Below are 23560 nucleotides of genomic sequence, written 5' to 3'. Positions count from 1 at the left end.
GGACGTTGAGAAAGAGGAACCCTCGGTTGCACCGTTGGAGGGACTGTAAACAGGTATAGCCACTACGGAAAACATAACAAAGGATCCTTAAAAAATTAAAAACAGAAATACCACACGATCCAGTAATCCCACCACTTCTGGGTATTTACCCAAAGGAAACAACACTAACTCAAAAAGATATCCACACACCCGCCCCGTTCATAGTGGCATTATTTACAATAGTGAAAACATGGAAACAGCCTAGGCATCCACTGATGGGTGAGTGATGCATGTATATATACATATGCGTATATATATATATATATACAGAGTATATACAACGGAGTATTATTCAGCCATTAAAAAAACGAGGAAAACCTGCCATTTGTGACAACATGAATGGACTCTGAGGCCGTTATGCTAACCGAAGTGAAATAAATCAGACAAAGACAAATAATTGTGCAATCTCACTTACATGCATAATAAAAAAAAAAAAAAAAAAAAAATCCGAACCAAGAGAGATCAGATTTGTGGCTACCAGAGGCAGAGTGGAAGAGGAAGGAATTGGAGAAAGGTGGTCAGAAAGTATAAACTCCTACTACAATGTACTGTACAACATGATGTGTATAGTAATACTAACATATAACACATATGAAAGTTAAGAGTTCTCATCACAGGAAAAATTTTTATTTTTTTGCTTTTCTGTTTTATCTCTATGAGACGATGGATGTTAACTCATTGTTGTGATCATTTCACAAAACATGGAAGTCAAACCACTATACTGTACACCTTAATCTTATACAGTGACATATCTAATTATATCTCAATAAAACTGGGAAAAAAATGTTTTAAACCTCCCCAAAAAAGAAAAGCCTGGGTCCTGATGATTTCACTGATGAATTCCGCCCAACATTTAAAAAACACCAAACCATCTGAAACTCTTCCAAAAAACTGAACAGGAGGGAACACTCCCTAATTGTAAGGCCAGCATTATCCTGATACCTAAGCCAGACAAAGACACTACAATAAAACGACATATCCTATATAAACAGTGATGCAAAGTGAATTCAGGAGCATACTGAAAGGATTATATGCCATGACCTATTGGGATTTTTTTCCTAGAATTCAAGAATGGTTCCACATATGGAAACCAATCAATGTAATATGCCACAGTAATAAAATCAAGGAGAATAAATACATAACTTCAACTGATGTTGAAAAAGCATTTGACAAAAGTCAATATACTTTCATGATAAAAACTCAAAAAACACGGAATAAAAGGAAACTATGTAAACATAATAAAACCATATATGAAAAACCCACAGCTATCATCATAGTTGATGGCAAAAGATTGAAAGCTTCTCTTCTAAGACCACAAAAAAGACAAAAATGACTGCTTTTGCTAATTCTATTCAACATAGTACTGGAAGGTCCAGCCAGAGCAATTAGGCAAGAAAAAGAAATAAAAGACACCAAATTGGAAGGAAAGAAGTAAAATTATGTTTGCTGATGATATAATCTTAAATGTAGAAAAGCCTAGGGACTCCACAAAAACAAACCCTGTTAGAATAAACAAATTCAGCAAAGTATCAGAACATAAAATCAATGCACAAAGTCAGTTGCATTTCTATATACTGAAAATGAAAATTCAAAAAAGAAATTTAAAAATTCCATTTATGATAACATTAAAAAATTTAGGATTTAACAAAGATGATCAAAGACTAGTACAATGAAAACTACAAAACACTTCTCAAAGAAATTAAAGAAGTCATAAATTGTTGGAAAGATATCCCAGGTTCATGGACTGGAAGACTAATATCATTAAGATGTTGTCAATAATAACAGAAAGTAATCGATTAATATTTAAGGCCATCTCTATCAAAATCCCAATGACATTTTTTGTAGAAGCAGAAAAAAATCCATCATAAAATTCATTTGGAATGTCAAGGGGCCCTGAATAGCCAAAACAACCTTGATAAGAAGAACAAAGTTGGAGGACTCATACTTCCTGATTTCAAAACTTACTATAGGGGTACCTGGGTAGTTCAGTTAGTTAAGCATTTGACTCTTGATTTCAGCTCAGGTCATGATCTCATGGTTCATAGGATCAAGCCCTGCATTAGGCTCTGCATTGACAGCATGGAGCCTGCTTGGGATTCTATCTCTCTCTGTCCCTTCCTCACTCATGCTATCTCTCTCTCTCTCAAATAAACTTAAAAAAAAACTGCAAAGCTACAGCAATCAAAACAGTGTGCCACTGTTATAAAAACAGAAATCTAGACCAGTGAAATAACCCAGAAAGAAACTCTCACATACATGGTCAAATAATTTTCAACAAGCTTTGCAAGACCATGCAATGGGGAAAGGATAGTCTTTTCAACAAATGGGGCTGGGAAAACTGGATATCCACATGTTAAATAATGAAGTTGGGCCCTTACTTAACATCAGGTACAAAAGTAAACGATATGGATCAAAAATCCAAACATAAGTACTAAAACTATAAAAGTCTTAGAAAAAAACATAGGAAAAGCTTCATGACATGGGATTTGGCAATGATATCTTGGAAATGACACCACAGGCACAAAAAACAGACAAACTGGACTTCATCAAAATTAAAAGATTTTATGCATCAAAGAACACAGAGTAAAAAGGCAACCCACAGGATGGGAGAAAATATTTGCAAATCACGTGTCTGATGTGAGATTAAGAACCAGACACATACAGAACTCCTAAAACTCAATAACAACAAAAAACCACCCTATCCAAAAATGGGCAAAAGGCTTGAATAGACATGTTTCTAAAGATAACAACCCAATAAGCACATGAAAAGATGCTCACAATCATCAGTCATTAGGGAAATACAAATCAAGACCACAATGACATACCACTTCACACCAATTAGAATGACTATTGTAAAACAAAACAAAAAACCAAAACAGAAAATAACAAGTTTTGCTGAAGCTATGGATAAATGGGAGTGCTGTGTATAGCCGGTGAGAATGTAAAGTCATGTGGCTGCTATCTAAATGGTAGAGTGGCTCTTCAAAAACTTAAAAATTGAATGACCACATGATCCGGCAACTGAGTATATACCCAAAAAACCTGAAAGGGTCTTGAAGAGAGATTTGCACACTCCTGTTCACAGCAGCCTTACTCACAATAGCTAAAAGGTGGAAGCAGCCTAAGTGTTCGTTAACAGATGAATGAACAAAAAAAATATGGAAAAACAAAAATGGATAATGAAACATTAATCAGCCTTGAAAAGAAAATTCTGACATATGCTTGAGCATGGATAAATCTTGAAAACAGTAAGCTAAGTGTAATAAGCCAGTCACAAAAAGACAAATACTATATGGGTTCACTTCTATGAGGTACCTAGAGTAGTCAAATTCATAGAAAAAGAAAGTCAAATGACAGTCACCAGAGACAGGGAAGGGGGCAATGGGGAACTGTTTAATGGGCAAAGAGTTTCAGTTTTGCAAGATGGAAAGTTTTGAAGACTGGATGCATAACAATGTGAATGTACTTAACACTATTGAGTTACACACTTACAAACGGTTAAGATGGTAAATTTTGTTATGTGTATTTTATTAGTTTTTAACAGTTAAAAAATTGTAATACAGAGATCTGCCATTTAAAATGGTCTTTCCTGGGGCGCCTGGGTGGCTCAGTCGGTTAAGCGTCCCACTTCAGTTCAGGTCACGATCTCGTGGTCCGCGAGTACAAGCCCCTCGTCAGGCTCTGGGCTGACAGCTCAGAGCCTGGAGCCTGCTTCCGATTCTGTGTCTCCCTCTCTCTCTCTGCCCCTCCCTCATTCATGCTGTGTCTCTCTCTGTCTCAAAAATAAATAAACGTTAAAAAAATTAAAAATAAAAAAAAATAAAATGGTCTTTCCTCCACTTCATATTAGTTCCGAAGAGAAAAGACTGTGTTTCAATGCACTGAATGAACACATTAGAGGCATCTTCCTATGGTTGTAAATTTTCGTATTAAGCCCCAAGACGCACACTCCACTCCAAAAACCTACCACACACCTAAGTCTACACTTCTAACATAAATCTTTCAATGAGGTTCATTCAACTAAATCACTCAATTTAAAAAAAAAAAATAGGGATAAATGTAAGCAATACACCACTGATTAATTTTTACTACACCTTCTTTCATGTTCACTTATGCTCTTCACTCAACAAAACCAAAGAAGAAGTTAATATCAAGTTAAGCACTTTTGAGAAAAGGAAAAAATCTCTAGATTTAGCAACCATAAAAAGAAACCCACTAAAGAACCAGAAAAGAGAAAGCAAAACGTAGGCAAAGGGGACTGTGTCATAATAAACGCACATCAGGAGGAGGAGATCTCGCGCTGCACACGTCGTTACCACATATCTGTCAGAGGACACGTTATTAAGTTCAGAACTGCACATAACATAAACTATTTTTGTAACACCTATATTGAAGTAATTCACATACCATAAAATACATCCTTTTAAAGTATATAATTCATGGGCGCCTGGGTGGCTCAGTCTGTTAAAGTATATCAATCAGTAGTTTCTAGCATATTCACGGAGTTAGGCAACTGTCACTACCGTCTAATTCCAAATCATTTCCGTCACCCCAAACAGAAACCCCACTCTCATTAGTAGCCACTACTCATTCCCCTCTCCCCCACCACCAACCCTTGACAACCACTAATCTATCCGTCTCTCTGGATCTGCCTCTTCTGGACATTTTATATACAAATGGAATCATGTAATACATGACTTTTGTGTTGGTTCCTCTTGCTTAACATAATGTTTTTGGGTCTCACCCAGGCTGTGGCCTGTATCGGCACTCCACTACTTTCTGTGGCTGAATATACACTTCACCAGTCGATGAACATCCGTGTTGTTTCCACTTTTAGGCTGCTTAGTTCTACTTTATGAATAACACTGCTGGGTACATTTGTGTACACACTTTTATGCAGACGTGAGTTTTCAATTCTCTTGGTGTGAAATTGCCAGGTCACATGGTAATTCTATGACTGACTTTTTAAAGAAACTACCCAACCATTCTCCACAGGAGCTGCACCATTTTTTCCATTCCTACCGTCAGTGCAAGGAGTTCTATTTCTCCACATCCTTATCGACACTTGCTAGCGCCTTCCTGATGATGGCCATGCTAGTGGGTGTGAGGTGGTATCTCACTGTGGTCTTGACAAGCATCACAAATGACGCTGAGCATCTTTTCATGTGACTATTGGCCATTTCTATCTTCTCTGGACAACTATCTACTCAAGTCCTTTGCCTCTCCTTCGTTGGGTTGTTTTTCTATCATTGAGTTATCACAGTTCTTTGTATACTCTAGATTCAAATCCCTCCGATATATGAGTTGCAAATATTTCTCTCACTCTGTGGACTGTTCCACTTTCTTGATGGGTTCTTTGAAGTACAGAGGTTTTTAATTTGTCTAAGTCCAATTTACCTATTTTTTTCTTCTGTTGTTTATGCTTTTGTTGCCATATCTAAGAAAATCATGCATTTTAATATTAATCTGCATGCCAACAGGAGAGGAGTCGAGAAGAAATGGTGTAAAATTAAAAATCAAAGTAAAAGAAGTATCAAAGACTCAGTTTCAAAATCAATGTTCTTACAAAAGAAAAACCAGAAACATAATAAATACACATAATAAAGTATTGATGAGCAAAGATAATAGTGATCAATCTGCTCAAAGTCTGAATGGCCTTTGCACTAATCAATGAAAAGTAAAAACCCTTCAGGGAAATGAACAAGTAAGTAATTTCTAATCACTATGTTTGGGTAAAATTTAGTTGTTTTACATTTTCTATTTATAAAATTATAAAATATTTTTAGGCAACAGTCAGAAGCATAATTTTGTTATTTAAATGAAAACACTTACCTGCTAAGTAATTCTAGTCCAGCAGAGTACTTTGACAAACACGGAACAGTCCTGCCAAAAAAAAAACCCACTTATTTTATTAAAATTCTTTCTGATTTAGGCCGACTAAAAATAAAAACAAAAACAAAAACCTATATGAGAATTTTGACATTATAATTATGATGTGAAATATTTTTAAATTACTGATGACAGTATACCTAAACTTTTAGAGAAATGTACTGTTTTATTTCACAATTAAAATACTGTAGGGGCACCTGGGTGGCTCAGTCTGTTGAGCATCTGACTTCAGCTCAGGTCACGATCTCAGGGTTCGTGAGTTTGAGCCCCACATCAGGCTCCATGCTGACAGCAGAGGCTGCTTCAGATCCTCTGTCCCCCTCTCTCTCTGCCCCTCCCCTGCTCATGCTCACGCTCTCTCTCAAAAATAAACATTTAGGAAAAAAATAAAATAAAATACTGTAATGTACTATCATCCATCACTTTGCCCTACAGATTATTCTTAGCACATAATACAATGAACACTTTAATAAAATGCTACAAGATAAAAATTTTTTTTTTTTTTTAAAAGCTCATAATCTCGGGACACCTGGGTGGCTCAGCCAGTTAAGTGTCCGACTTTGGCTCAGGTCACAATCTCCCAGTTCACAGGTTCAAGCCCCACGTAGGGCTCTGTGCTGACAGCTCAGGGCCTGGAGCCTGCTTCAGATTCTGGGTCTCCCTCTCTCTCTGCCCCTCCCCTGCTCACACTCTGTCTCTCAAAAATGAATAAGCATTAAAAAATAATTTAAAAAAATAAAAAGCTCATAATCACTAGGTTGAAAGTGAAATTTGGTCATGCTTCACTTATGTAAAAAAAATGAAAAAGTTGCACAACACTGGTTTTCATACATGTCAAGTGACACAGCTAACGAGGCTCTCTTGCCAAGTATGGTTTCATTATTAATCTGCTTCTCGATAACGCAGGACTTTTACTTTGTGTTCAATATACAGAAATGATTAATTGTGATCAAACAATAAAATAACCACTGCTTGTCCTAGAATAATACAACTACATCTCACCACTTCCTCAACCATTTTACAATTTTATCAGAAAACTTTCCAGTGTTAACAAAATTTATAAATAATCAGATTGCAGTCAAATGTGCTCAACAAATGCAAAATTCATTAAAGTAACAATACTATTACAATTAGAGCCCCAACGTGGTCGTATGAAATTTACATCAAAGGAAATTAAATCTTAGCACAGGCTTACCTTGGTTTGCTTTTTACTTTAGCTTCTCTTGACTTGTCACTTAAAGTCTTCAGCCTATAATTCAACAAGTATAAAATATCACATCTTTACAGGTTAAGAGATTTCTTTTCAACCATAAATTTCACAGTTGTTATAATTTGAGGTCAGATAAGCTAATAATTTTTTGGCAAGAATTAAGCACCTCTACAGACAAGTACTTGAGTGTTTACTGTAAGACACCCAAAACAGAGTATCTATAGCAAGCACCTTTATATTTGTTCTTGCCCCAATCCCTTTTTTAGAAACAATCCTGAAGCGTAATCAGACTAGAGAAATGTCACTTAGCTGGCATCATTAGAAAAAGCAGCAGTTCACACAGGTGAATTTGGTAGGTAACAAAGATTATCAAAGCAGCACATTTTATTAAGTAGATACTATAACCGGGCACTCAAAGCTCTTTACCGACATTTTGTGAAATTTTACACATTGATAAAAAGCTTCCTAAAGTATATTACAAACCTTTCTCATGAAAGAGGGCTCGATACACTCTATTTAACATGTTCTGCTAACTCCAGGTCATTTTTATGAATACGATCGATTACGTTTTGTGGCAAAACAGCCATCTCCTCAGACGTTTCCGAGCGAGGAATAGCTCTTCGCTTGCCAACGTGAGACCAATCTACGGGGATCTGAGTTTGTTTGGGATCCTGTGTCTGTTTTTTCTAAATTTAAGCGCTCTATCTCCAACACTGGTCATTTGGTTATCTGTGATAACTTCCTGCTTCTGCTGGCTACTTAACTATTGCAGCCTCCTCCCTCCCTATCCACTTTTTTACTTTTTAAAAAAATTTACTTACTTATATTGGGGGGGGGAGAGGCAGAGAGAGAGAATCCCAAGCAGGCTCTGTGCTGTCAGCATGGAGCCCAATGCAAGGCTGGAACTCACGAACCCGTGAGATCATGATATCAAGATCATGCTGATATCAAGACGCTTAACTGACTGAGCCACTCAGGCTCCCCACTATTTGTTTTAAATTACCGGGCTAGAAAACAGATAATAGGCCAGAAAATGCACAGAATAAATAGGTTCGCCTCTCTACATAATACGCAGACTTTGTACAATTTATTTTTGCCTCACTGGCCCGCTTTCACCTTCTTTTGGCTGTCGGCTCTGTACTATACAATAGAGGTTGCCAAAAAGGGACTACTAAATCATGAGCGACTCTCATATAAAATGCGATATTGCTGTAAATGTTCTTCTTAATGTGCATACTTCAACAAATACTCATTTCTAAATAGAGTGTGAAACACAGACCACAGTACCACCACTAGCCCCTAAAAAGTCTTTGGTAAAACTAGAAATAAGTGCGCCTTCCTCAACGGACTTTACTGCTCTCAGCCAGAAACTGCCCTAACGTACAAGCTGGCTTTCCTACGAATGCCCCAACCCTGTGTAGTTCACCACCACACGTCTGAGTCCTGATACAGCACTAGAGCTTTGTCAATAATGCCCAGCTAAGTACCAGAAAGGGCCTTTATTTTTTTTAAACAAACTGGAATGCCAATTTCATACAAGAAATGTTTGTATTACTCTGTTGTTTCTCAAAAAGTAAGATAATGAGGAGATGAACTTTCCACATTGTTAAAGAGACTCTGCCATCTCTTTAACTGAAAACTCATTTGTATATATCTCCCCAGATGAGTCTAGGGAGCTGTATGTAAAAAGTCTAAACTGTCCTACAGAAATAATATAAATTTCCAAGCTTACTTTGGCAACCGGTAAATCCGGTTTAGACTAAGATTAAGCAACACCTAGGAAAAGCTTTTCTGACAGTTATGCTCTATCCCCTCCACTCCAAAATTTGAGAAAGGCACTTAGCTGTACATCCCAGGTAGAATTATCCTAGGATGGTGATACACAGCAGGACATTATGCTCACAAGGATTCTGGTATTATTTTTGGGGATTCAGGACAATTGCATACAGTTAGGTGGACAAGGATATTGCAAGGGAACCGTTAAGATCCTTTTTGGACCACTCTTATTATATGGTCCAGCAAATGTGGAGGTTGATATTTCAAAATATTTATTTTTTTAAATTTTTTTAATGTTTATTTATTTGTGAGAGACAGACCATGAGTGGGGGGGAGGTAGAGAGAGAGGGAGACACAGAATCCAAAGCAGGCTCCAGGCCCTGAGCTGTCAGCACAGAGCCCAACACGGGTTCAAACCCACGAGCTGTAAGATCATGACCTGAGCTGAAGTGGGACGCTTAACCGACTGAGCCACCCAGGCACTCCTCAAATATTTGTTTCTGATATAAACTTATACTTTCTCAATTATATCAAATTTGGGATGCTCCTCCGCACGCCCCCAAAAAAACAAAAGCAAAAAACTAGTTTAGAATAAGAAAGAAAGAATGAATGTTACAGGCAGCTGAAAACAAAATTGCTGGGTCAGTAAGGGCTTCTCCGTGTGGCTCCTTAACAACCATCTGCTTTAAAATTGGACCTTAACCAAACGTAATGTGTGGAACTTATTTGATCTGGAGTTGAACAAATCAACTATAAAAAGACATTTCTAAGAACCAGGAAATTTGATTATGGACTGGATAATTGATAATATCAAAGAATCAGTGTTAATTCAGTTAAGTATGACGTTGGCACTGAATGTATGTAATATCTGTATTTTTTTAATTTAATGTTTATTTATTTTTTAAGAGAGAGAAAGAGCATGAGCGTGGGAGGGGCAGAATCTAAAGGGGGAGAGGGAGACACAGAATCCAAAGCAGGACCCAGGCTCCAAGCTGTCAGTACAGAGCCCAATGCAGGGCTCGAAATCACTTACCACGAGATCATGACCTGAGCCGAAGTCAGACACCCAACAGACTGAGTCACCCAGGCACCCCTGTACTTTTTTTTAGAGATGCAAACTGATGTAGGAGAGATGTAGCAGACAAATCTAAGATTTATTTTGTAACTGTGGGAGAGGCAAAGCAAATGTGGCAATAGTCGACAACTCTTGAATCTGAATAATGGATTTATGGGGTTCACTGTGTTATTCCATTTTTTTATATGTCTGAAATTTTATAAAAACATTTTTGTAATAAACAGTCTTTTAGATACTCATCTTTTCTCATCATGCTGTCTCCACATAAATCATGTGTGCCGAAATTGAGAACAGAAACTGATGGAGAACACAAAGTAGCTCTAAGGAGATGAAAACAGTGAAGAGAGTTGAGAAGAAGAACACATAAAGGGTTACAATGACTATTATTCTTACTTTAAGTTGAGAAAAAATAAGGTCAGGTGAGTTTGTGTGTGTATATGTATACATATGTGTGTGTGTGTGTTTGTGTATAGATATATATAGATATAAATATATTTATATATTTAGATATAGATATATTTATATCTATATATATCTATACACATATTTTTAAGGTCAGGTATATTTAACAAGTGACAAAAAAAGCAAAACATTCCTTTCTGAAATACATCCTTAAAGCCCAGAATTCAACTAAAGGTAGCTTACTGTTTTTATTGTGCAATGATTCTCCTTAAAGCTTCCCACGGTGATTCTGTGCTGGGAACAACCCACTAATAAAAGCTATTTAATGTCCCACAATGTTATGACACACTAAGAAGGAAATACTGAGCCAGGTGTAATACCCCAGTTTCCTCATATATAAAACGGTAGTATTATATTGACCACAATAATTTGCCACAGGAATTAAATAAAATTCCAAATACGACTTCGGCCGCATTCTGTAAACAGAGCTAACTCAAATGAAAAGTATAAGAAAAATGATCTCCACCAACAAAGGTAAGAAACTAAGTACGTCATTGGGTCAAGGTGAAATAAAGTAGAGATTCCTATAAAAGGCTTCCCCACCATTCCCAAACTTCTTCCTAATCCCACACTATCCCCAGGAAGACATTAGTGCTGCTATGTGGCTATTATCAATTTAGACCTGACAATTGTCTTCTACCAAAAGCAACTAATTTATATACACTTTTGGGTTCAAAGCACCAAACCTCAAATTTACCCTGACACTTTGTTAATTTATTTTTCTTTTTTCTCTTTTTTTAACGTTTATTTATTATTGAGACAGAGAGAGACAGAGCATGAACGGGAGAGGGTCAGAGAGAGAGGGAGACACAGAATCGGAAACAGGCTCCAGGCTCTGAGCGGTCAGCACAGAGCCCGACGCAGGGCTCGAACTCACGGACCGCGAGATCGTGACCTGAGCCGAAGTCGGACGCTTAACCGACTGAGCCACCCAGGCGCCCCTGTTAATTTATTTTTAGATTGTTCTAAAGACTTCACTTGATTTGCGACCAGCACGCTTATTTTTTTTAAGTTTGGCAGAAAAATATTAAAAATGGGGGCCTCTTATTAAGAAATGGAGGTGATTAGCAAAACGGCCCCCAAGACAGGTTTAAAAAGGAGATAAACAGAGTGATATAGGGAACACTACGATGAAGGATGAGCAGAAAATGTGCTTTCTCCAGCTAACTCAGCCTCCCGGGGTGACCTTAATGGCATTCCATTTATTTGCGCTTCAATTTCCTACTTGGCTCACCTCATCAGCTGTCGTGATTGCTGTAAAACACCACAAAAACATATTAATGAGCACATTTTTATCATTAAGGTACAATTCCTTTAACGTTCATGTCTCCATCATTCTGACTTTAAATTCTGCTTGCAAATCCAAATCCAGTCTATTCTATTTTCCCGTTAACGTTTATCATACTTTTTTCTCTCAAAAGAAAGAAAGAAAGAAAGAAAAGAAAGAAAAAACAAGATCACGGAAACACAGCACGGATCACACTTAAAAGTACACGCGACCCCTAAGCTCTGAAGCCTCAGAGAGTCACGCAAAAGCTGCACAAACCCAGGAAAGGGAGAGGGATTTAGACTCTCTCTTCCCTAATTAACCCCAAATCCACCTTGTCAGTTCCGACCTGCCTCCTCAGGGTTTCTTAAACTTCCAATTGCTTCTTGGATGTCAGGCCGCACCTTACCTCTCAACAAATTCACAACAAATTCACGGTCAACTGCTTCTCTCTCAGAACCATTCTAAAATCCTTTTTGTTTGTAAATGACATCATTCACCTAAGACCCTTCAAAGCCACCACCCTCCATACTCCTCCACCCTTTTCACTTCCTCTATGTCCCAGTTTACACGTCCACCTGGGGCCTGTTACGGCCTGTTACGTCCACCGGGGGCCTGGCACATCCACTGGGGCCTGTCACATCCACCCGGGGCCTGTCACATCCCCTTGCTTGTTAAATTCCTACCAGCATGGACTTATCATCTCTCCCCCGGCCCACGGCTACAGCCTCCCAAGTAATCTCCCCGCTCCACATCTCCAGCCCTCTCCCATCGCACCGCGTCTCAAATTTCTTCCAGAAATACGGGCAGACTCCTACTACCTCCTCCCAAAAACCTTCAAATGGCTCAGTCGGTGTAAAAAATATGCGAGGGCCACCCTGTACAACGTAGCAACCGACTCATCCCCGAGCCCCTTCGCCTGCTTTACTGTTCAAGACCTCTTAGGACCTTCTAAGTATTCTGCCTCCCGTTAGAGGCAGAACAGAATGAGCCCAGGGACGTTATTTGCTGCCTGCCATGTTCTGTTGCTACCTCCCTGGCTTCCAGAATGGCGCCGGTCACAGAGTTAAGTGCTCAGTGAGGATTTGATAAATGAGTGAATTGAGCAGAGCACTTGAAGAGCCTCGGTTAGTCACTAACCTTCCCTCCCAGCTTCCTCTCCCACAACTGCTTCCGTCTTGGAAATGCCCTCACCGTAAGCCAGTACAATCCTTCCTCATTCTTCAAGGCCCAGTCGAGGAGCCACTTTCTCTTTGAAGCCTTCTGTAAATGCGTCTGAATTAATGACTCTTTTCCTCTGGGCTCACGCATGTATCACTTGTATCTTTTGCTTTTCTTTTTTTTTAAGATTTTATTTTTAAGTGAGCTCCACACCCAACGCGGGACTCGAAGCTGCAACCCCGAGATCGAGCGCTGCACGCTCCACCGCCAGCCAGGCGCCCCAGATGTGCATCTTTAATGCTCAGTTCCTTCTGCTCCCACGACACCGCCCCGGTCTACAGCATCCAGAGCGCAGAGACTGTTTCAGTCGCCTTTGTGGCCCCAGGATCTAGCCCAAGATACGGACACTAATTAGTAAAGACAGTTGAGCGTGTAGCCTCTTAAATCTTTTTTTTTTTTTAATGAAATGAAAAAAGCTGCCATGACAAAAGGACACTTTTTGAGCGCATCACCTACCGTCCGACACTTAGTAGGAACTCACTAGTTATTAAATCAGGTTGAATATTGAGATTTTTTTTATCCTGCTTATTTAAAAGGTGAGTAGTCCTGGAAGAGTCAAAATTTTAGGCAAAATCTCACCATTTTACGACACTGAGTTAGATTATTAGATCCTCTCCTTTGAGCAGGTTTTGATACCACAGGAGGGAAGCAGAGAAATAAGGCTGCGGGGCAGTGGGGGCCTCTGAGGGGGGAAACAGTACAAGGTTTCTATCCCTACTCACAAGAACCCAGAGCATCACAAACCGGAAACGCCAGGCGGTGACAGGTGGCTGTAAACCATCAGTATATCTGATTTTCAGTACCTGGAGGGTTCTGTGCACCCGATTACTTCAGTCCTGAGGCTTCCAGTCCTAACAGCTCAAAAGGTAAAACTCAAAGACCAGAGTGGATCTGAAGTGTGTGCTTCCATGTATCATCCAAAAGTTTCCCTCAGAGCTCAAGCCAATCCTTAAAAAGTGGATGTTCTATGTGAACTCTCCAAAAGGCTCTAAGAGCTCTAAGTGAAATCAAATTAAGACTCACTTAGGTGAGGGGAAGAGGGTGAGACCCAGAACCAATTCCCTCACTCCTGAGGCCCTTGGGGTCAGCCGGCCATCTGCTTAAGTCAGAATGAACATGATATAATTTCCGAGTTTATCTCAATGTTGATATAACTGTAACTTACAAAAATTTATAAAAAAAGACCCCAAGTCCACAGACAACCCAGTGACCCCAGCAGGCCATCAGCATCTCTGGCCACTATGCCTTCATTAGAAAAAGTTGCATTTTTCAAAGTGTGGATGGCAGGTAGAAATTCACTGTGTTCCTCAGGTGTGCTTTATCACTAATGGGACATTCCCTGGTGAGACTGATAAAGATAATCCTATTTCACTTAAAAAAAAAAAAAAAAAGTTAATTTGCCTACATTTAAGGTCTAGTTTCATGAATTCTCACAAGGTGAAAATGAACAGAAAAGCCCTGAGAGGGTACCACTCTGGGTGACCGTAAGGAGCAACACTGGAAACACTGAAGGAACTAGAAACAGACCGGCCTTCCTTCTGATTCCCTCGGGCAACCCAACACGGGAAATTTCCAATCATTTTAGAAGCCAGCTGCTTTGGTTTCTACAGGCATTAACGCCAAGTGTTCTAAAGGTGTGCCGGGCACAATTTGATCTTTTGGGGGAGGTGAGGGCCATGTCCCTTTCACCTCTGGATCCCTCAGTGCCTTCGTGCAATATACACGTGGGCTGTTTAATTTCATCTTTCCTCGTCAAGGTGAAATATTCAATGGCGTCAAATAGGCTGATCTCAAGCTGAATATAGAAGAGTTTACTAAGATGAATTAAGAGGAGTCTTTCTTGGCAAGGGTCGCATAGGAAATTTGTGAACCTGACAAAAATGAACATCAGAGTTCCGAGCTGACAGTCAGCTGGAAAACAGACATCACCTGGAGAGGAGTTATTTCCCTGCCAGGTGGCAGGCTGAATGGCACACACTGATCATCTAGAGGTTTGTCAGCTGAGAGGAACCTGCACAGAAGAAGTCGACCAGGTGCCTAAATGGAATGAAAGCTCTCTCAGGGTGTCTAAATCCCAAAGTGGCCCCAGCCTATGACGTTGTCAAGTAGTAAAGTCAGTTTCCAAGGGGTTCTAACCAGATCCCCCCAACCCTCTTCCTAACCTAAACTCTAAACTCAGGTTATCCAGATCTCCCAGGATGGTTTGGATCCAGAGTCCAGATTTCTAGGTTTAACCTCTTTAAAAAAAAAAATTTTTTAACATTTATTTGGGGGGGGGGGGGGGGGGGAACAGGAGAGGGCCAGAAAGAAGACAGAGGATCCGAAGCAGGCTCTGCAAAGTGAGCACAGAGCCTGACGCAGGGCTCGAAATCTCAAACCACGAGATCGTGACTTGAGCCGAGGTCAAAAGTCCGACGCTTAACCAACTGAGCCACCCAGGTGCTCCTGTACGTTTAACCTTCTTAAGCAAAGGTCATGAGTATGAATGGGTTCTGAGGCATCCGTACAACCTAGACAGTTACAGTAACTGCCAGAAGAAGACGGACGGTTATGTCATCAAAGAATGTGGAAGTAATGATAACAGGGGCATACCAGATGGGTTTATCTATGACCATTCTCATGCTACAGGCAGACTATTCCAGTATCCTACCGAAATTCTTCAATAATTTACACTCAGAAATTACTCTTTCAATTTAAATGAGAAAAAAAATTGCAAGCATGCAAATACACCATAAGCGAATGACTCCCATAGCATCTATAATATTCTTAAGAACTCCAAACCATAACTATCAAAAATGATTTACTTATGGTCAGTGCTCATGTATATAACAGTTTGTTACCACTCAGCACCCAAAAGGCAATGTAAACACTTTTGTTCCATTAGATAAAATCTTAGCCAGCATCTTGCTCATTGGAAACTTAAAACCAGATGACTGAGATGTCCTCATTCAGAAAATTCTCCAAAGGATCTGTAAGCTAAAGGTAACAGATTCTTTATAAAAGTAACACCTTTCCTAAAGAAAAAAATCAAAATGAATTAGGCCCTACCTAGTAACCACAAATGCCATAGGGCTTCCTGTCCCACAGGCCGCGTTTTACACGTTAATTCATTAATCTGCCCAACCCTGTAAGGACCATCTTTATCGCCACTGTACAGTTGTGGAAACCGAGGCATGACAACTCAAGGAACTTGCAAAAATACAGTGGCTTAGTGGGAGAGAGGAGATCCCTACCAGTCTGGCGCTAGAGTCTATGCCTGTGCTTCCGGGACTTCACTGCACACTGCAATCACCGGAGGATCTTTAAAACCCCATCTCCTGCCTGATTAAACCGGTATGGGAGGCAACCTGGGATCAAGATTGTTAAAGGTTCCCAGGTGAGTCTAAGCAAAGTTTGGGAACCGCTTGGTCCGCGCTTTTAACCACTAGCTGTATTAACAGTGTCGGTGTAGTTCTGCTGCTTCTCTTGCCCAAGAGTTTCTTCACCAAGGCGCCGAACTCGGGGCAAAAGCAGCGAGAGAAAACAAAAGGAAAAGAGGCGGCAGGCGAGGCCTGGGGGGTTCCGCGAGCGGGCCGCTCGAGAAAGCAGAGACGGGGAGTCCGCGACCTTCGCCCTGAGAAGGGGGCGGAGGGCCCAGCTCCCCGCGCGGCCGCAGGAGCCCGAGGCCCGAGCGGGCAGGTGCGTCGCAGGCTCCGGAGACCGAAGGGACGCGGGCCCAGTTCCACGGGCGGCGGAAGCGGGGGGCGCGCCGCCCGCCACGTGACTCCCCTCCCGCGGCCGCCCAAACGCCGGGACGGGGCCCGGCCGTCCTCCGCGCGCTCCGCGGAGCCGGCTTACTGGAACCTAAGTTACTTAGCGCCGCCGGACCGACGCCGGAAAGTTCGTGACTCTGCTCGGCGGGGCGGGGACGGGAAGTGCGGGATGGGAACCGAGCGCACTGGGTGCGCGGAGGGGAAGGAGGCGGCGTCCGGGGCCCCGGCCCGGCCCGGCCCCCGGCTCCTTTTCGTCTCCCGCCGTATACCCACCCGGAGGTGAAATCCTGCTGCACGCTCAGCAGCCGCTCGCGCAGTGTCTCCAGCATCGCCGCCGCCGTGTCTCCCTCCCTCGGGCTTCAGGCCGCCGCCTCTGCTTCCACCCAGGGTCCGCTCGGCCGTCCCCACACCTGTCACCCGCGCGCCCCGCACACTCGCGCCCGGCCCCGCCCCCGACTCGGTCGGCGCGCGGCGCCGCAGCCCCTTCCGCGTTCCCGCCCCCCTCTCGCGCACTCCCGCCCTGCCCCCGCCGCGCCCAGGCCCGCGCAGCCGCAGTGGGCCGCGCCGGCCTCGGGCTGCGGAAAGGGGGCGGGCCTTCCCTCGCAGCTGAGCAAAAGATGTCTTTTTGCAGCCCGAGCCGGGCCCTCTCGTTTTTTCTCTAAAACACAAGTGGCATCGTGAAAGAATGTTTTCAGTTGAGGGCATCTTTGAGAGCAGCGTTGGTTTTTACGACTTGGAAGAGAATTGGATAAATTTCTTGCACAGAGTGCACATCCCTGAAGCAAACCTTCACCGCCTGGGTCCGGGAACTGACCCCAGGGACTTTGCCCTTGGATGAGAGAATTAACCATTCTAAGCCTTGGTTTCTTCATTCATAAAATGGGAAGGATAATCAACTGTTTCCACATCACCACTTTTCCACTTCAACCTCCATGAGGCTTTTGTGCCCTTCACACCAAAGGAGGTCGCCTTTGTCAGGTCACCGGTGAGCTCCATGTTGTCAATGCCATTTATCACGAACCTACCCTGATTTTTTTTCTCGACCTTTCAGTGACCCTCAAAGCAATACCTTATACCATTTTTAAGACACATTCTTCTCTTGCCTTCAGGGACATCATACTTCTATTCTCCCTTCCTGTCCAGTCTTATTTCAACAGTTGCTTCCAAGTCTCCATCACCAGCCTCCTGCTCTTCTCCATGTGCGCTCTACCATGCTGGAAATTCTATCAAGGCAGTGATGGACGCCCAATTCTCTATCTTCAGCCCTGTCCCCCCTCCTGCTCCTTCAATTCATACCAGTTGCTTACTTAACATGTATCAGATAGGCATTTCAAACCCAACATACCCCAAATTGAAAATGTGATTGCATATTCACGTCCTAACTTGCTCGTCCTCCAGTCTTTCCCATTTCAGTAAATGGCACCACCAAATTGCTCAAATTAAGCCACCTGAAATCAACCATTTCCTCACTTCCTCATCCCCCATATTAACTCATCAGGTCCAATCCAATCCACTCTATTTCTTTTCTTATATATAATTTTTTTATTTATTATTTTTGAGAGAGAGAGAGAGAGAGAGAGAGAGAATCCCAAGCAGGCTCTGTACTGTCAGCGCAGAGCCCGATGCAGGGCTTGAACTCACGAACTGTGAGATTATGCCCTGAGCTGAAACCACGAATTGGATGCCCAATCAACTGAGCCACCCAGGTGTCCCCACTCTATTTCTAAAATATTCCTGGAACCTGCTCCCCTTTCTCCATCTTCAGTATAGTCACCCTAGTCCAAGGCACTGTCAACTTTTACTAGGAACACTGACAGGTCCCCTGATGCTACTCTTTTGCCATCTACACCCTTGTAGTCCATCCTTGACATGACAGCCAAAGAGGATTATCTAAAAGCAATCAGATCAGGTTGCTCTCCTGCTTTAAAGCCTCCAGTTGCTTCCTGTGCCCTCAGAATAAAATTACAAAGTCCTAAAATTTGAACCCTTCCTGATATTCTATCCAAGGCAAGCACAGTTTACCCTTGAATAACACAAGTTTGCACTGTGTGGGTCCACTAATATGCAGATTTTTTTCAATAAATACAGTGGAAATTTTTTGGGAGATTTGTGACGATTTGAAAAAGCTTGAAGATGAGCTGCATAGCCTAGAAATACAAAAAAAAAAAAGTAAAAAAAAATTAGGTATCATTGTAAGAATACAGTATATAATACATATACGAAATATGTGCTAATCTATTTATTTTATATAGATAAGGCTTCTGGCTAATAGTAGGCTATTAGTAGTTAAGTTTTGGGTTTTCAGGAAATCTAAAGTTACGTGTGAATTTTTGACTGGGAGGGGATCTGTGCCCCTAACCCCTTTTTCAAGGGTCAATTGTACTACCCGCCTATCATGACCTTGACATTTAAGCCACAGTAGCCTTGTGTGTGTGTTCCTTGAAAAGTCCAGGTTCAGTTCCACCTTGAGGCCTTTTCAGAAGCTTTTCTCCAGCATGTTGCGTTGCTGGCTTCTTCTTGGCATTCAGATCTCAGCTTAAATATCATCCCTTTAAATAGGTCTCCCCAGATAATTCAACTTACCTATGTAATCACTTCCTATACACAGCCTGCTTCTCAACTTAATACACATCACTATCTGACAATTTATCTACTATTTGTTTAATTAAGAAAAAGTTCTTTACTACTTTTTTTTTTACACCATTTATTTTCAATTCAGGACTGGGACTAGGGTGAGGCAGGTGAGGTGTTCATTTCAGGTGCAAAATTTAAGGGGAGCCAGAAAGCTCAGTATTCAAGATGAATAATATTTTTTTAAATTTTTTTTTAATGTTTATTTCTGAGAGACAGAGGGCGAGCAGGGGAGGGGCAGAGAGAGAGAGAGAGAGGGAGACACAGAATCTGAAGTAGGCTCTAGGCTCTCAGCTGTCAGCACAGAGCCTGATGTGGGGCTCGAACTCACCACGAGATCATGACCTGAGCTGAGGTCGGATGCTTAACCCACTAAGCCACCCAGGTGCCCAAGATGAATAATATTTTAATGCATTATTTTTAAAAATTCAAAATTTTTAAAAATTCATGCAAAAAACAAATCTGATTAACAAAACAAATGTTTAAATAAAGACTGGATCCAAGATGGCTGGGATCGAATGTGGCAAGTGAGACGGACTATGTAAGGACAGGCCCAATATAAACCCCCCTCATCTGAGTTGGTTAGCTCTGTATGCACCTAAAACAGTGAATGGTACATAGTAAACACCCAGGAAATATTGAATATTGATAGTTTTGTTGGAGGAATCCAATAAGATAAACCATGTGGCTTCTGGCTGGGGGGAACACCTCTTCTCCCCACTTGATGATTTCTTCCACGTGGAGAAATCTCCTCCACAATGTAACACACTCTAGGTCTTTCCCGGACGAGGAGAGGTGACTATATAGGTTAGTGAGCTAGGGACAAAGGAGGCTGGCCCCATCCTCTCTTCTTTATCTTGGCTGAAAACTTCCAGCTAGAAACACTCATTCTGTTCCATAAGGACCGGTGCCAGGTGAGGAGGTCGGGGTGACTGGTATTTTCTGTAACTGGATGGGCAAGTCTTAATCTGAGGTTCAATAACAGGAATTCTGCTCGCCCATGAATATTGTATAAGCCATGTGTTTCGTCAGCCTTACCAGAAATGAAAGTGATGTTCCTGCCACTTTATGCTAACACTCTTATTTCTCAGTTGGTCCAGACAAGTAAGAGAGGGGTACTGTTTACTGAGCCCTCCCCCAACCTCCCAGAAATACTAGCTGGTACAGAGAAGGTGATCAAATGATCAAGTCTATAGAGACGGATGCCTCAGTATCTAGTAGATTGGGAAACCACAGCTACTGGGAAATAATAAACTTTTATTATTGTAATTCAATTAAATAAACACCTCTGCTCATAAATTTTCAATCTACTAAATTTCATGGGTTCCTACAAAGCACCAAATCAGAACAAAAAGACTCTGCCCGTCACTAGAGAATAGCCTTTACTTGTTGTGCCCAATCATTTTTGTTTTGACATCGCCTTATTGGTCTGTGGTATGTTTGTGCCTTGTTTTGAGGTGTTTTATGAACATTTTTAATCCCTTTTAATTTAAATTTAATCCCATTTTTAATTTGTCTGTTAAAGCCAAAAACAGTGGAAGCTTTAAAAGGACTAATAAGGGGCACTTGGGTGGCTCGGCCAGGTGAGTGTCCGAGTCCTGATTTCAGCTCAAGTCATGAGCTCAAGGTTTGTGGGATTGAGCCCCATGTGGGGGCTCTGAGCTGACAGCATGGAACCTGCTTGGGGTTCTCTCTCCCCTCTCTCTCTGCCCTTTCCCTGCTCACACATGTGCTCATATCTCTCAAAATAAATGAATAAACATTTAAAAATGTATATATATTAAAAGGGCTAATAAGAAAGAACAGTGATAACCAAAAGTAAGCTTTAGAAAATGAATGGGGAGAGAAAATGACTACCATTACGTGAGTCGTTTTGGAGGAATGATTAAGGACCAAGATTCGAAGCATGTGACGGCATTATGTTGATTTAAGTGATGGTAATTAGCTGGAAACCAGGAAGACTGATTTGCAAAATGAAAACAAAAAACAAATTTTTAAGAACAGTTAGAGAACCAACATCAATATCAACGGCTATTGGCCTAATCTTAACTCAGCAACTGGTCAAGAGTTGATCTGCAAACATATTAGCAAAGCACAGAGAAAGCTTTGGTGATAAACCTTTGGGGACAAGCACAGAAGCTGTGTAAGAAGGCCGCTATGCTGGGGCTGCTGGGGCACCTGGGTGGCTCAGTAGGTTGAGGTGGATTTTGGCTCAGGTGATGATCTTGCGGTTCATGAGTTTGAGCCCTGCATTGGGCTCTGTGCTCACAGCTCGGAGCCTGGAGCCTACTTTGGATTCTGTGTCTTCCTCTCTCTCTGCTCCTACCCCGACGCGTTCTGTCTCTGTCTCTCTCTCTCAAAAATAAATAGACATTAAAAAAAATTTTTTTTTTTTTTTTAAAAGAAGAAGGCTCCTATACTGGGGCACCTGTGTGGCTCAGTCAGTTAAGCTGGTGATTTCAGCTCAGGTCATGATCTCACAGTTTGTGAGCTCAAGCCCTGCGTGGGGCTCTGTGCTGACAGTGAAGAGCCTGCTTGGGATCCTCTCTCTCTCTCTCTCTCTCTCTGCCCCTCCCTCTTTCTTCCTCTCAAAATAAATAAATAAACTTAAAAAAAAAAAAAAAGAAGGCCCCTAAACTATTGCTTCCATGGACCATCAACATTAGCATCAGGTGGAAGCTTGTAGCAAATGCAGCATCTCAGGCCCCACCCAGACCTGCTGAGTCAGAACGTGAATTTTCACAAGGGCCCCAGGTGATTCATATGGATTTAACATGTGAGAAGCACAGCCCAAGGAAAGCGGTTCCTTGTGTCAATGGATTCTTACAGCAGGCGTGATAAATGAGAATTTGATGGAATTGGAACCAAAGAGAAAGATGCTATAAAAGAAGACGCTATAGAACCCAGAGGATTTCACACTTTATTGGCAAACGTCCCTTTGAGTAACTGAAAGGCACTATTGCCATTTGAGTTACAGGAATCATAGATCTGTAGAGAGATCTACAGTGCACTAATATTAGCTTATTTGTCTTTCTTTTCTTAAACCGGGATGTAGATATTTTTGGTATCTTTAATTTTAAGTGGTTAAAGATGCCAGAAGAAACCATTTAAAAGCTATAAAACTGTTTCTTTGAAGCAATGCGCAGTTCCAAGAATAAGGTAAGCTATGGAAGCCGGAAAGGTAATTATCAGGTGGCATTTTGAAAAGGAAAGCAGAGACAGGACCCAGAGAGGCAGAGGAGCTCCTCCTAACATGCAGGAACAAAGGTTAGAGCAAATTGAAGAATAAAATAAACTAGGTAACAGGGGAGGACATCGAAGTCTGACGCCAGAAGGTGACAGACACTGAGAAGGCAAATACTGTCTGGAGAGACACTCAGCACAGCCAGGTTGGACGAGGAAGAGAATTTTCAACACGAACCAATGTGAATGAACACTGAGAGGCAGTTCACCTGAATCTATTTATGTTTCTTTTTTTTTTTTTTTTTAATTTTTTTTTTTCAACGTTTTTTATTTATTTTTGGGACAGAGAGAGACAGAGCATGAACGGGGGAGGGGCAGAGAGAGAGGGAGACACAGAATCGGAAACAGGCTCCAGGCTCTGAGCCGTCAGCCCAGAGCCCGATGCAGGGCTCGAACTCACGGACCGCGAGATCGTGACCTGGCTGAAGTCGGACGCTTAACCGACTGCGCCACCCAGGCGCCCCTCTATTTATGTTTCAAAAACGTACCACACTATCATACAATGTAATCGGGCACCTAATCTCACCTTTCTGCTCCTGTGAATAAAAGAAAGTTACTGCACGGTGCGTTGGAGTACGAAACCTCTTCGTTTTCGCTAATCTGTGTTTGGCTCCGTATGGTCTATGAAGTGTTCCTAAACAACCAACTGACGCCATTCATTAAGTTGGAGGAACTCTACACGGCACAGGAGACCACATGATATAGTCCTATAAATAAGTGGTTTTCCCCAGAAAAAGTTATTTCTCAGAGATGACATCTTCTGCACCACTACAGAGTGGTAATCCACACTGAAGCGTTTTAATAAGAATTAGGAGCACCAAAAAAAAAAAGAAAGAGAAAGAATTACTATCTGTGGTTAACTCTCAGCTTAATATAGGCAAGGTGGAAAAGGTCCTAATCATTGAAAAGGATTGAAGAAAAAAGCAAATGTTAGGTTCTAGCACGCAAAGAGTTCGTTCCTCTCTGTCCACACATCAGTGGAAACTGATACTTAG

At 41.6% G+C, this 23560-nt stretch overlaps 1 protein-coding gene across 3 annotated transcripts in view; it reads right to left on the bottom strand.

Moving 5' to 3' along the window:
- The window catches only part of DTNBP1 (dystrobrevin binding protein 1), a 132136-nt gene extending 114933 nt beyond the window's left edge, over window positions 1-17203 (bottom strand). The window contains exons 1-3 of one of the 3 annotated variants that reach the window (XM_078446615.2): window positions 16965-17203; window positions 7124-7177; window positions 5872-5922 (exon numbers count right to left, since the gene is read on the bottom strand). In XM_078446615.2, coding sequence (XP_078302741.2) covers window positions 5872-5922; window positions 7124-7177; window positions 16965-17020 — 161 coding nt within the window. In that variant the 5' untranslated portion in view covers window positions 17021-17203. The remainder of the gene's footprint in view (window positions 1-5871; window positions 5923-7123; window positions 7178-16964) is intronic. The other 2 variants (XM_078446613.2, XM_078446614.2) reach the window with 2 other exon arrangements.
- Between the last annotated feature and the right edge of the window lie 6357 nt (window positions 17204-23560).

The sequence above is a fragment of the Panthera onca genome, chromosome B2 (genome assembly GCF_046562875.1).
Source record: "Panthera onca isolate mPanOnc1 chromosome B2, mPanOnc1 haplotype 2, whole genome shotgun sequence".
In the NCBI taxonomy this organism is placed as follows: domain Eukaryota; kingdom Metazoa; phylum Chordata; class Mammalia; order Carnivora; family Felidae; genus Panthera; species Panthera onca.
The sequence above is the reverse complement of the archived record's forward strand: the minus strand, read 5'-3'. Positions and strand labels throughout refer to the sequence as shown.